Source organism: Marmota flaviventris, chromosome 10, assembly GCF_047511675.1.
Source record: "Marmota flaviventris isolate mMarFla1 chromosome 10, mMarFla1.hap1, whole genome shotgun sequence".
Classification (NCBI taxonomy): domain Eukaryota; kingdom Metazoa; phylum Chordata; class Mammalia; order Rodentia; family Sciuridae; genus Marmota; species Marmota flaviventris.
The window spans coordinates 116550887-116566131 of NC_092507.1; the positions used below are offsets into that span (position 1 = coordinate 116550887).

Genomic DNA, 15245 nt, shown 5'->3' on the forward strand with positions numbered 1-15245 from the left:
AGAATCAGGCAGAAAGGCAATCTCAATCCTGGCCATCACAGGTGGCTGGCATCCAACCAGTGAGAGTTTGGGCATATGTGGGATGATTATCTCTTCCCTGGGCAGCTCACAAGAGGGTGACCAGGCAGTGGGAACTAGAAACCAGTTGAACTGGCTGAGTCTTTTTCTGGTAGCAGAGAGAGTACTCCAGTGATCTGTGTCAGTTAGACAGGGGACTTCTGCACACAGACAACCTGCAGAGAACCCATAACCACAAGTCCCACATTTGCAGATGGCAACCAGGCTCTATGCCACTTTGAATAGGACCCTGTGGATGGGAGCAGGTGCATGGTGACCTGTGATAGAGTGACATCCCAGAGCCCTGTAGTCTGAGCTTCTGTGTACAATAGAAACAATCAACAGACACAAAGTCATAACCTCTGAGCATCCAGCCTCAGGTCGCTGAGCTGACAACAAAGAACCAGCTGGTGGGAGGACCACAGCAACTAGGGGAGTGGCTCCTATGCCCCAGCACCTTTGGAAAGATCCAATGTTAACCAGTGATGGACATCTTTTAAAGATCTTAAATTCTGACGAAATCCAGACCAAGACTCAATAACAATTTTCTTCCGTTTGACATGGTTTACTAAAAATAATTGTAATGTCAACTTTGATCATACACATATCATTCCTGATCTGGATTTGGTATTTGTTACCATAGTATTTGACATTGTGCCCTCAACTCATTTAATTGTTTTTCTTCTAATGTTTTAAAGCACTAATTGCAATTATTCTCTTTGTTTTGCTAGCTCAGGTTTACACTTGCTGTTGTATGCGTTCTGGTCTCTCTTACCTTACCTGCTACTGTCTCAAATTCCACCCCATCCACCATTTTCCTCCTTTACCCATGGTATGTATTATTTTGTTCTTTCTTTCTTTATCTCCCTCTTTCTTTTTCTTTTATTCTTCTTTTGCCCAATATTTCTCTCCTTGCCTTTTCAGCCATTTATAATATCTCATAAAAGTTACTATATTAACAACTACATTTTCATCCTATTCCAAAATTTTACCACAAGTTTATACCTGGATTACAGAAATTATGAGAACAGTATCAAAAAGTTTGGGGGTTTTATCTAAGATTAAATATTATGTGGCTTGCTCTGAAGTGATTGTAATAAATAGGATCCGATGTCTTTGCTTAAAGTGGTGCTGATACTGGGTAAAGGAGTTCTATATTAACCTAAATAGTACATTAATATAATTTAATGGATTAACTGAGTGGGAACTCTAGGTATAAAAGAGGAAATGGGTCACTGTGACATTGGATATATATTTTGTCCTTGGTGAAAGGAGAACAATCTCCCTCTCCCTACCCCCCTACCCCCCACCTCTCTCTCTCTTCTTTGTTTCTGGGAGGTCCTGTCCTGAACCACTTTCTTCCATCACACTGTTCTGCCAAGATGTTATCCCTCTACTCAGGCCGTTAGGAATGGAGTCAGCCATCTATGAACTGAGACCTCTGAAACATAGGCCGCTATAAACTTTTCCTCTTTAAAATATTTCTTGTCATGTCTTTTGGTCACAGCAGTGAAAAAGCTAACCAAAACAAGCCTATGACACACAGTGAGTTAAAGTGTTAATACCTATTTGCTCAGGATATTTTCCCAGCCTGGGGTTCTCAAGAAAAAGAGGTTCACTAAATAGACTGTGGCATACAAAAGGCAATAATCAACCACACAGAAGGGGAGACATGAGCAGTTTGGAAAAGCAAAAAAAAAACACCTCAAAGAGCCCACAACACTCCAACAATTGACTTCATTAATGGTGTGGTGAGAAAAACATCAGAGAAAGGACTTAGATCATTTATGGATAAAAATTTTAGTGAGTTAAAAGAAGATTCAAGGAATGAACTTAGAGAGAAAATGAAAGATCATTTCAACAGAGACAGAGATTCTGGAAAACAATCAAATGGAAATCCTAGAAATGAAAGACTCAATAAATCAAATTAAAAATTCAATGAAAAGGATCACCAATGGACTAGACCACTTTGATGACAGATTATCAGGCCTTGAAAACAAAGTATATAATATTAAAAATAAAGCCAAATATAAAGAAATGATGTTAAGAGACCATGACCACAATATTCAAGAAATCTGAGATAACATTAAGTGACAAATTTAAGAATCACTGGAGTAGAAGAAGACTCCAAAGCACAAACTAAGGCTATGCACATTTTTAATGAAATAATATTAGAAACTTTTCAAAATTTTTGGAATGAGATGGAAACCCAAACAAAAGATTTATATAGAACCCAAATAAGCAAGATTAAAAACAGATCCTCTCCAAGACACATTACAATAAAAATGCCAAATATGCAAAATATGAATAAAATTTTAAAAGCTGCAGAGGAAAATAAGATCATATCTAAAAGTAAAACAATTCAGGTTTCCAGGGATTTCTTAACCCAGACCTCATTTGGGGAGCAAAAAAGGAAAGATTGGAATAATATACATTTAGCCCTGAAATGAGTGCCAACATTACTATATTCTGCAAAATTATCCTTCAGAATTGAAGATAAAATTTTCAAAATTTTCCATGATCAGCAGAAACTTAAAGAATTTATAACCACTATGTCTGTGTTGCAAAACATACTCAGTGAAAACTATAGAACACAGAAGAAAAAAATTGAAGAAACTTTAGAAGATGAAAATACTCCTTGGGTAGGCCAAATTAATATTTTTTAAATGGCCAAACTACCAAAAGCACTATACAGATTCAATACAATCCCCATCAAAATTCCCATGATTCTTCACAGATCTAGAAAAATCAGTTGTGGGATTCATTTGGAAAAATAAGAGACCCAGAATAGGCAAAGCAATCCTGAGCAAAAAGAGAATGTGGGAGAGATCACAATACTGGACCTCAAATCATACTACAGAACTGTGGTAGTGAAAACAGTGTGGTATTGGCACCAAAACAGACATAAAGACCAGTGGATAGAATAAAAGACAGAGGCAAATCCACAAAAATATGGTAACCTGATACTCGACAAAGATGTCTAAAACATGCTTTTTTTATTCTACTATTGCTGGTTCAAAAGGTGAAACTGAGTGATAACTCAAACTATGATTCAGGATCTAACACTGAACGAGACCCAAGAAATTAGACTTGGCCATGAACAGCTGTGGCTTGGCACCAACTAACCAGTGGTGAGTTTAGTCTTAAAAATTTCTTCCTCATCCAACATTAACTAAATTTTTGGTGAAATCCAAATAATTCTGTCCCCCTCCTAGTAGCATACATAGGAAGTTTAAGACATATGTGTGGAATTAGAAACAAAGTAAAAGAGTTGCATAACTTTGTCTTCACTGTTATCTCTACACAGATCTCTGACTTCCCATGACTCAACTTAAGATTTTTCAACTTTACGATGGCATGAAAATGACATGTATTCAGAAGAAGCTATACTCTTGAGTTTTGATCTGTCCCCAGACTAGTCATATGTAGTACAATACGTCCTCTTGTTGCTGGGCAGTAGCAATGAGCCACAGTTCCCAGTCAGCCACACGATCAGGATAAACACTCTATATTATACTATAAACACTCTATATTTCACAATGCATTGTGTTAGTGAGCTATAATGTTCATTAGGTTTAGTGTATTGAATGTTTTTTGACTTAAGATACTTTCAATCAACGGTGAGTTTATTGGTATATAACTGTTGTAAGTTGTAGAGTATTTGCACAATTTCAGCAAATGAGAAAATATTACATATGGTAAAATGAGATTCATAAAAAAATCAACAAATCTGAAAATAAATGCATAAATTGTTATATAATTTATAGACGTTAGAACTAGCACAAAATTCTGGACACAGTGGCACATGCCTGTAATCCCAGTGGTTTGGAAGGCTGAGGCACGAGGATCACAAGTTCACAGCCAGCCTTAGCAATTTAGCAAGGCCCTAGGCAACTTAGCAAGACCCTGTCTCTAAATAAAATACAAAAAGGGCTGAGGTTGTGCCTCAGTGGATAAGTTTCCGTGAGTTCAATCCCCAGTACAAAATGATTTTAAAAGTTAGTGTCATAAATACACTTGAATATTTATAACCAAAAAGTGAAATAAATGTGTAATATGGGGAATTCCATAAAGTGAATGAAATTTTTTAAAAAATCATAGAATCAGTTCTAGAAAACAGAAACACAGATGGCCTGAACATCAGTACACATTGTGAAGAGAGGCAGTGATCTCAAAAAAAGGTCAGAAAACCAGATAGTTGCATCCCAGGTCCAGGTCTAGTTGTGTTATATAAAATTACTTTTCCTAATTCTTACTTCAGACTAATATAATCATGTTCCTTAAGAGACAGTATCACACAGTACTATGAATCTCATAAAATTTACTAAAACAACTCTCCTGAGAATGTTGTTTACGGTATCAAATAGTTTCTCCTGTACAAGAGCTGATGGGCAAAATCTCCATGTGGCCCCAGGACCAGGACATTTCTCCTGAGCAACTCATTATCTGTTTTTTCTGGACTCTGCGAATATGTGAATGAGCCTGTCTTAATCATCTTATGGTCCTCTAATAATTGTGACCCACATGCAACCAGTGAATAAGGTATCATAGGCCTTATTTTTTAAGTTTTCTCTTTATTTTATTGGCAGTATATTCCCCTGGACTCTATTCTGATATTATTACTGATACATTTTAATATTATGTGCATATTTTTGTAAGTAATTATTCATAATTTTTGGAACTATAAATTATTATAAATTGAATAATGGATTTGTAAGCCAATTGATAGTTGTAAGCTGTTCAAGGGCTTAAGCCTTCACATTTTTAAGTTATAAGGATGTTAAACTTTGTTTTAATGACTAATGCCACCATTGGAAAATATAAAAAATTAATCTACCTTATGGTCTTTCATAATGTTTGTAAAAACCCTGACATTACCAACCAGACAGCTTTGATGTTGCAGGTACTTTATTCTGTACTTAGAAATTGAAATATTTTATATGACATTATACATTTATTATTTTTCCTTGAGAAAGTATCCCTGGCACAATTTGTTAGTCCAGTTCAGTCTCTTTCCTACAGAGCTTAATATTTTCCAACATTTTTGTGCATTGTGTTCTGTATTTGGAATCTTAACTACTGATTAAAATGTTCCTGTATTAATTATTTTCCTCATGAGTATCATTCACTCTAATGCCCTTCTCACATTTTTATTGATTCTTTTTAGTTATACATAACAGTAAAATCCACTTTGATATAATTATATAAGCATAGAATATATCTTATTTTAATTCAGGTCCCGGACTTGTGGATGTACATGATGGTGAGATTCACTGTGGCATATTCATATATGTATATAGGAAGATTATGTCAGGTTCATTCCACTCTTTCTTTTTCCTATCCCCCCTCCCAGTCATGCAATTCTTCTATTTAACTATTCAAACCATTTGATTTTTTTATCCCAGTTTTTTCCTTTCCCCTACTTTTTAATATATTAATGTATCATCCTTCTGTATCTATGGTCTTCTAAAATGTGTTGCTTTTGTGTAAAACTCGAATTGTAACACAGAATTAGAAAACAATGCTTCGAGCTGAATGCATTTAATTTAGCTTGTTTTTTTTTTAAGTTTATTTTTTTATTTTTTATTTTTTTTATTTTTTATTTTTTTTATTGGTTGTTCAAAACATTATAAAGCTATTGACATATCATATTTCATACATTAGATTCAAGTTGGTTATGAACTCCCAATTTTACCCCAAATACAGATTGCAGAATCACATCAGTTACACATCCACATTTTTACATAATGCCCTATTAGTAACTGTTGTATTCTGCTACCTTTCCTATCCTCTACTATCCCCCCTCCCTCCCCTCCCATCTTCTCTCTCTACCCCATCCACTGTAATTCATTTCTCTCCTTGTTTATTTTCCCATTCCCCTCACAACCTCTTATATGTAATTTTGTATAACAATGAGGGACTCCCTCCATTACCATGCAATTTCCCTTTTCTCTCCCTTTCCATCCCACCTCATGTATCTGTTTAATGTTAATCTTTTCTTCCTGCTCTTCCTCCCTGCTCTGTTCTTAGTTGCTCTCATTATATCAAAGAAGACATTTGGTATTTGTTTTTTAGGGATTGGCTAGCTTCACTAAGCATAATCTGCTCTAGTGCCATCCATTTCCCTGCAAATTCCATGATTTTGTCATTTTTTAGTGCTGCGTAATACTCCATGGTGTATAAATGTCACATTTTTTAATCCATTCATCTATTGAAGGGCATCTGGGTTGGTTCCACACTCTAGCAATTGTGAATTGTGCTGCTATGAACATCGATGTAGCAGTATCCCTGTAGTACGCTCTTTTAAGGTCTTCAGGGAATAGTCCGAGAAGGGCAATAGCTGGGTCAAATGGTGGTTCCATTCCCAGCTTTCCCAGGAATCTCCATACTGCTTTCCAAATTGGCCGCACCAGTTTGCAGTCCCACCAGCAATGTACAAGAGTACCCTTTTCCCCACATCCTCTCCAGCACTTGTTGTTGTTTGACTTCATAATGGCTGCCAATCTTACTGGAGTGAAATGGTATCTTAGGGTGGTTTTGATTTGCATTTCTCTGACTGCTAGAGATGGTGAGCATTTTTTCATGCACTTGTTGATTGATTGTATGTCCTCCTCTGAGAATATAGTTCTCGAAACACTGGCCAGAGCAATTAGACAGACGAAAGAAATTAAAGGCATAAAAATAGGAAAGGAAGAACTTAAATTATCACTATTTGCAGATGACATGATTCTATACCTAGAAGACCCAAAAGGGTCTACAAAAAAACTACTAGAACTAATAAATGAATTCAGCAAAGTGGCAGGATATAAAATCAACACGCATAAATCAAAGGCATTTCTGTATATCAGCGACAAAACTTCTGAAACGGAAATGAGGAAAAACACTCCATTCGCAATATCCTCAAAAAAAAAATAAAATACTTGGGAATCAACCTAACAAAAGAGGTGAAAGATTTATACAATGAAAACTACAAAACCCTAAAAAGAGAAGTAGAAGAAGATCTTAGAAGATGGAAAAATATACCCTGTTCATGGATAGGCAGAACTAACATCATCAAAATGGCGATATTACCAAAAGTTCTCTATAGGTTTAATGCAATGCCAATCAAAATCCCAACGGCATTTCTTGTAGAAATGGATAAAGCAATCATGAAATTCATATGGAAAAATAAAAGACCCAGAATAGCAAAAGCAATTCTAAGCAGGAAGTGCGAATCAGGCGGTATAGCGATACCAGACTTCAAACTATATTACAGAGCAATAGTAACAAAAACAGCATGGTACTGGTACCAAAACAGGCGGGTGGACCAATGGTACAGAATAGACGACACAGAGACTAATCCACAAAGCTACAACTATCTTATATTTGATAAAGGAGCTAAAAGCATGCAATGGAGGAGGATAGCATCTTCAACAAATGGTGCTGGGAAAACTGGAAATCCATATGCAACAAAATGAAACTGAATCCCCTCCTCTCGCCATGCACAAAAGTTAACTCAAAGTGGATCAAGGAGCTAGATATCAAATCAGAGACTCTGCATCTGATAGAAGAAAAAGTTGGCGCCGATCTACATATTGTAGGGTCGGGCTCCAAATTCCTTAATAGGACACCCATAGCACAAAAGTTGATAACAAGAATCAACAAATGGGACTTACTTAAACTGAAAAGTTTTCTCTCAGCAAGAGAAACAATAAAAGAGGTAAATAGGGAGCCTACATCATGGGAACAAATTTTTACTCCTCACACTTCAGATAGAGCCCTAATATCCAGAGTATACAAGGAACTCAAAAAATTAAACATTTAGCTTCTTCTTAAAGACCTTCCCACACCACTCTACATCTAGCCAGTTTCTGGCCTCTACACAGGACCCTACAGTGTGCATTTACCACATTTCACTAAATTGGTAACCTGTTTACCACAGGGTAAACATATCAGGTATGCTTCTAGCACCTCATGACCATTAAATTGTTGTGACAAACATCATTGTATGTTCCCTCGTGGAACTGAGGAGACATTATGTTCAGAAGTGGGATTTCAAGCACAACATGACTATACTTAGATAAGACACTGCCACAAGCTCTCCCTAATCACTTCACCACAGCAATGCAGGAGGAGTCCCAACTATTGCCCATTCCTGCATACCCTGGGTTTTTCTGGATTTCTGATTTTCCCAAATTGGTAATGTAAAATAATACTTTCTTTTAATTCTCACTTCTCTAATGACTAGTGCATTTGAGTATCATTTATATACTTTCATCTTTAGGGGTTTTCATCTGTGAATGTGTTATTCACACACTTTGTGTATTTTACAAATTTTTAATCTTCTTATTAATGCTTCTGCAAAATTATCTTTTCATCCCTCAAAACACTGACAGAATATATCGTGCTTCAATGTAACTGAAGAAAAGAATAAGGAACCTTTTCAAAATCACTCACTTCCCCAGGAGCATAACCACCACTTTTGTTCCTGGTCAGTGGTTTGACAAAAATTCATGAAATGTCCCAGAGAGGGGCCAATCCACATGCTACAGTTAAAACCAAAGCAGTATAAAAGTTGAAAAAGATAGGGACTTGTATTTAAAAAATAAAATAAAAGAGATATGTTTTAAGAAATAGTCAACTTCAGGAAGAAAGTGGGAGGAAGAAGGATGTAAAAGGATATTGCGACCCAAAGTAGAGATCAGCTGAGTCCCCTGACGTCTGTGTGCATCTAGCAGGATGATTTCAGTCTCCAACAAGAGGACACCCAACTTGATGACCTGAGAAAACTCAAGGAAGCATATTGGCCAATAGGACTGAGAAACCCAGGGTCATGCAGGCTTTGGTTACAGTGGATCAGGACTTTTCTGTGAGTTTGTTTCCTCTAACTTCTGGTCTGTATGATTTCATCCCTAGATTTGTTTCTCACGTGCTGAAAAATGACTTGGGGAAATTCTACCCAGCATGATAACATCCAAAACAAGAAAGAGCATCTCTTTCCCCCACCATCAAATGTGAAAATTGAGCTGCATATAAACTGAGCCAGCCACCTTAGGACAGGTGCATACACTGCCTCAACCCTTAGAGCCAATGTAAATGGGTCTCTGGTGTTTGTCTTGATTTATACATTACCTGTTTTCTTTAGTCTGTCATATTGGGACCTCATGATTGCCTTGTGCTAATCATCGGCACTGAGTGAAGTCAATCAACTGAAACCCCATTGCTGCCATGCAAACGTGAGACAGTGGACTGGAAGCTACATGGTTAGTAGCCAGTCATGTGCAATCCAATTAAAAAGACTTCAGCTCTCCCAGCGTTCATTCTCCCCCGCCCATGTTTTTACCTTTTCCTCTTCTCTCATCACAACTTCTTTTTCCAATTATTGTCCTGTACTTTGGAACTACTCTCAGTTCTCAGGGAATCTATTATTCATACAACTAGTAAGAGTTAGATGCGTGATGAAGGAAGGAAGGACAAGGGATGCTTCAATGAATGTCTCTGGAGGAAATCCACGGGGAATTTTCTTAGGTGTGCTGTCCCCTGTTCCTGGTCTCTCTGTATGTTCCCCTGGCCCTGGGCTCCACTTTCTCAGCTTCCTAAATGAAATAAGGCTAAGTCCCATTCCCCATGTTCATCTCAACTAATTCTTCCAGGAAGCAAAGAAAGAAAGAAAAATGAAAATAATTAACTGCACAATCAAATTGGGTAAGCAAAATTTTCAAGCTCAGAACACAGTGATGATTTTTTTTTCCTTCCATTACTTTAAACTCAATATGCACCTGCTGCTTAGTGAATGTACAGTAGGTGCCTAAGAACTGTTTGTTGAATCAATTTATGAATTTTAAAGTATTGAAGTCTGGTCATGGAGGTCTTGACTCACTGCCGGTTGAGGTCATTAGTACATCCCTATTAGTCAGGACTTCTGAATTACTCTACCTATGGATATTTGTAACCCTGCAGTAAGTATTCAGAGTGCTTTTGTGGTCATTCATGGATATGTACAGAGTGGTACAAAATGGGAGTCAAATGAAGAACACATTCCCTATGAAAGCCAAAAAACTTGATGCTCTGTCTTCAGATTTCACTTCTGAAATCTGGATGAGCATTCTTTGTGTGGTCTACCCAGTGCCATGTTTTTCACACTTTTGTGCTTTTTGTTACTGATTTTGCCAAGTAAAATGATGCCAAACACATCTCTAAAATGCTACCTAATTTCTTAAACTGAAAAGGCTCTGATGTGTATTACAGAAAAAATATGTGTTTTAGCTAAGCCTTGTCAGTGTTATAATGCTGTTTCCTGAGAGTTCTATGTTAATGAATAAACAATGCAATACACAGGAAAATGGAATATGATATTTGATGATTAGTAGGTGAAGCTAGTTTGTAAAGTAACCTCTATAATGCTACGATAAAGCTATAACAAAAACTAAAATTGGGGTTTCTTGAAATGACAGTAGATTATTTTACATATGGTAGACATTACTGTAAGAAGTTTGAAAGCCAAGGAAATTTATGATAACATTAATCAGGGTCAGGAAATTGTTAAACACTTCTCAGATAATCATGCAATTTACAGTAGTAAATATATATTAAATAAGATTTTCAAACAAAATACACAAAAACAAGGTTATGTATTCATCAGTTAACAAAAATATTGTGAACAGAAACTCAAAGGAACCTATCCCTCTATTTACCCTAGGAGCATGGCTCAGTGTTCACTAAGGAAGCATTTGCAGCTGTTAACTGTAGAGAACATAACTGCTGAGAATGCACCTTACTCACCTGCACCTACTTCAGTCCTGAAGAGCAGCATTTTGACTCCTCATTTTTTATTCTCTCTTCAGTGATGCCCTTGGGCCATATTTCAGGTATCACCACCATGAGGTGCCTCTTAACCTTCAATGCATCGATCCATCTTCTGATGATTCTGCTAAAATGAAATTATAATTCAGGCCACAGAGTCTACATTTCTACCAAACTCCATTGTAATAAATCTGCTGTTTGACCATAAACCACACAGGATATGGAAGACCTTCATCTTTCCCTGATCTTTCAGTTTAGAGCACTTGGAACAACAGTTTCACACTAATACTTCCCTAAATGAATAACAGAATCAGTAAGAGGCAACATTGTATTTACTCTCAGAGGCTCAGAGAAAAAACTGTAGAATTAGGGAAGCATAAAATCTCTTGGCCAAGCAAGACTTGAAGTTGGGCATGAAATGTCTCAACTACAACGCAGGTGACACAAAGGCAGAGAATTTAAAAAGAAAAAAAAACTGCAAACATTACATAAATTCAACACAGGTTTTTACTGAGAACATGTTGCATGCAGGCCAGACACTTCACCAGGGATACAGATACTTCAAAAGCACGTGCTTTGCTCCCTATGTTCTAGAAACTGAAAGAAAGAAAGAAAGCTACACAACTGTCACAGAAGTAGACAGTGAGGGGTACAGTTGACAGGTGGGGATGCACAGAGGGGAGATGGCTCCCCACTGTGGATCAAGGAAGGACCACTGGAGGATGTGACACCTGGAATTCATGTGATGATCCACTATATCTAACCCAGCGGAGGTTGCTAGTTTCCTATTCCATTCACAGGTAAAGTCTCAGCCCGGGTCTGAACACACATCCTGCAAGATTACATTGAGCATATATTGGTAACTGATCATGAACCAGGTAAATTACCAAGGTTTCACAAGGACAGTTGAAGTGATGTCATCACCACGTGGTGTCCAGGTGTAGACTGGGCACCTGGGTAGCTGGGTCCTCACTTCAAAGGGACAGCACTGCAGGGAGCTTCACGGTGTGTCCTAAGTGAACCAAATGAGAACAGAGAAATAACAGACCTTCATAAGGTGGAGGTGAGAACTGAGCAAAAAATGGGAATGGGGCTGAGAGGAGAAGGAAAGTGAGGAAAAAGTCAAAACAGAAGGGAAGAGCATTGGGGAGGAGGGACGAACAGGACAGATGGATACAAAGAACTCACCAGCGTTTACCAAACCAAAATCCAAGAGCTGTCAGAAGAGCCAGGGCCACTATCACAGCCAAGAGGATCCATCCCAGGGCACTATGAGGTGCTGCAGATTCAAGTGGACACCAGGACGTTGTTTCCAATCCATTCCCCATTTTACCCCACACACTCCCTGTTTGCTGTATTAACTATTTTCTTTGAGTTTCTACTGCACCAATCATTCCTCCTATTTTATTCTTATCCCTTTTCAGAGAGGAATCCTTCTTCTATCCTACAACTTTCTGCATCTACAGATTCCTCATATTTAATTCTTCCATTCCTTGGATTAAAATATTCGTTTTCTTTTGGACCTAAAATCTCTAATGTCCCAATTTTTTAGCTGGCCCTCAATTTCTGCTATAGCAGACCTCCTCCCCGCAATTCCAGCCTGGGTCCCACTCTTACCACCCCAGTGGAGGACGAGGTCCTGCCCTCCTAGGCTGCTATGCTTCACCCTGCAGGCCAGGCCAGCCACCTCCCCAGCTGCCACATCCAGGGTTGCTCGGAGATACCACGTCCCATCAGCATTGGGCAGGATGTCACCTCTCTGAGTGCCCAGCTGCCCCTGCTCACCTCGCATCCACATCACCCACACGGGCTTTGGGTAGAAGCCAGACAAGTAGCACACCAGCAACAGATGGCCAGGCCCAGGACTGGGGCCACTGGACAGCCAGGCCTCAGGTTTCACTGCAAAGGACAGAAAAGACATCCAGACACAGACTATAACATACACTGAGAGGCTCAGAACTCCACATGAGACTACATGGATACATCTTTCCCCCTTCTGGAAATGTCACTCGATATCCTCTTTTTATCCTGAATTTGACTTTAAAATAGAAAAATTCTTTGAGATGGGCTACAAGACTGACCTTGTCGCTGGAGATGAGCCTTCCCTGCATCTAGAAGACCCAAGGTGAAACGTGGGCAGGTGTCACTGAGGAGCCTATGTACCCTCTCTGTGCTGCCTTGTCTGAGATTGAGCAGTTTGCAGGCTTTCTGGGCCTTTCTTCCACCCTCTGGAGACGGTGACCATGTTTCATTCTGGAAGCTCATGAAGTCATGTCCTTGGATAGCTACCTGCTTGAAGCCTAGGAAGCCCTTTCCCAGTGTGCAGTTCACAGCCTGCTGTCACCTGTAGGTTAAAGGGATCTGGGGAAGAAGAGTCATGAATTAGAGGAGAAAATGAAGAAAAGGGAGAAAATGGGATGATATGGAAGCAAAAAGACAACAGAAACAGAAGGGAGTTTGGGGAGTTTAGGGGATGGACCCCAGTGTGGTTTGGTCTGAGGTTCACAGAAGGGGAACTGGTAGGAGCTGGAGGTGGAGGAAGAGATGATAATATGAGGAAGGGAGGGGACTGTTCAAAGGTGATAGCGATGGTGGGGGGGGGGACTTAATGGTTTCTATGACAGTTTAGACAGGGAAGACTGAAGAGATTACATGGGAGAGAAAATCATGCTTTAAAGAGTCCACCAAAGAGTGAGGAAGCAGAAGGCACTTGATTGAAGGCCTGGGTAAAAGGGGGCCACAGCATTCCTCTGAGGGGAGAGAATAACACAGAGCCCTGCAGGCAATGACAGAGCAGTTCATAAGTGGCAAAAACTAATGCTTTTGAAGAATTGGGTTCTGGTTTATAGCATGTGCCCAGTGTATGGTTTCAGTTTTATGCTGAAGAGGGTGGAGTAAGATTCAGATCACAGAGAAGGTGCTCACTAGAGGAATAAAAGTTCACTGAGATGCCCCACTTCCCCTCCCTTTCTTCTCCCCATCAAGAGAACTGAGCTCACATTTAAACAATAATCTATCACTATAAAATTCCTGAGGTCTGGTGAAGTATATCTGGAAAAAAACCTTTCCAGATCCACCAACTCCTTGTTACTGAAGTTGCCCCTGCACCAGGGAAACTGGTAAATGAAGGTACCAGAGCTGCTGTTCCAGCTGTGAGTCTGCAGCTCCCCCAACCAGCCTGAGCCCTGATGTACCCAGGAATGGTTGTGAAAGGACGATGACTGGATGACATGAAAGGAGACAGACTCCTCAAACCCTGTGGCAAAAGAATAGATAGAATAGGCAGAAATGTGACATTGGGAGGGAGAGACTTGGGAAGGTCAGTTCCAGAATCTGGAAAAGTGGAGAGCCACCGTTACCTTAGCTGACATCTGCTGGCCCCCAGGGTCCCATGCTCTATCAACAGCCTCCATGAGAGCACAGAGGGCTTGAGTAAGGGCACACAGAATGGGGCCAGCTTGGCACTCTTCTCTCCAGGTGTGTGCAGGGGAAACTACCATCACCACACACACACACACACCCATCTGGTCAGTTGCCCCAGTTCTTACCAACATCACTGTCCCCTCCTGGGAAGAGAGCAGCGAGCAAGGGGAGTAGCAGAAACAGCATGGCCCTTGAAGATGCTACTTCTTTCTCTCAGAGAAGTCGTCCTTTGATTTCTGTTGTAAACAAACCTACCCCACAGACCTCTCTTCTGACTTCCTTATTCAACCAACAGACAGACCTCTCCTGCCTGAAAATCTGCTTCCACTCCAAACCCTGACCACCTGCACAGTTTCCCATTTCCCCTGCTCTTCTGACTCTCTGCCCAGTCTTCCAACTTCTCTCATTGTTATGAAATTCCTTTCTGGTCATCTTCCCCTATTTCAACTGTTATGGGACAAGTCTTTTGTGGCCCTGAACAGTCACCTGACCACTAGGGGCATATTTTTCAGTCTTGTGGATGGAACCCAAGGTCTTAAGTATTTTCTGTCATTTTGTCCTGTTGACATTTTGAATTATCCCCCCACATGCTCTCTTCTCTACCCCATGCCCCACTCTGCCATATTCATATCTCTGACATCACCGGTTACTTTACTTACTTTTTCAGAGTCTCCTGTGATTGTCCTCCACAACAGTATAAACAATCACCAACTCTCCATTGTTCTTAGATTGGCCAGTAGCCATCACGGAAACCACAGGGACATGGACACATATACAGAAAGATTTCTTCTGAATTTCATTGATATATTTTCACTCAACAGTCACTTAGCACCTGCCAAGAACAAAGCATCTTGCTAAACTAATGAGTATCCAGTGGTTGATAGTGCAATTGTTTATTAAAGGATCTTTCAGTCTACATAGGGAGAAAAAGGCACCAAGAACTGTAAACCTTGGTGTGCTGGGTTCAAAGAGTAGAGTCTAGA

At 39.4% G+C, this 15245-nt stretch overlaps 1 protein-coding gene across 1 annotated transcript in view; it reads right to left on the reverse strand.

Annotated features, from left to right (window-relative positions):
- Nucleotides 1–15245, reverse strand: part of LOC114079111 (T-cell surface glycoprotein CD1a-like) — a 47354-nt gene that overhangs the window by 22200 nt on the left and 9909 nt on the right. Inside the window, exons 4-8 of the mRNA XM_071618289.1 lie at nucleotides 13492–15094; nucleotides 12921–13200; nucleotides 12457–12738; nucleotides 12028–12118; nucleotides 10819–10966 (exon numbers count right to left, since the gene is read on the reverse strand). Coding sequence (XP_071474390.1) covers nucleotides 10825–10966; nucleotides 12028–12118; nucleotides 12457–12738; nucleotides 12921–13104 — 699 coding nt within the window. The 5' untranslated portion in view covers nucleotides 13105–13200; nucleotides 13492–15094 and the 3' untranslated portion in view covers nucleotides 10819–10824. The remainder of the gene's footprint in view (nucleotides 1–10818; nucleotides 10967–12027; nucleotides 12119–12456; nucleotides 12739–12920; nucleotides 13201–13491; nucleotides 15095–15245) is intronic.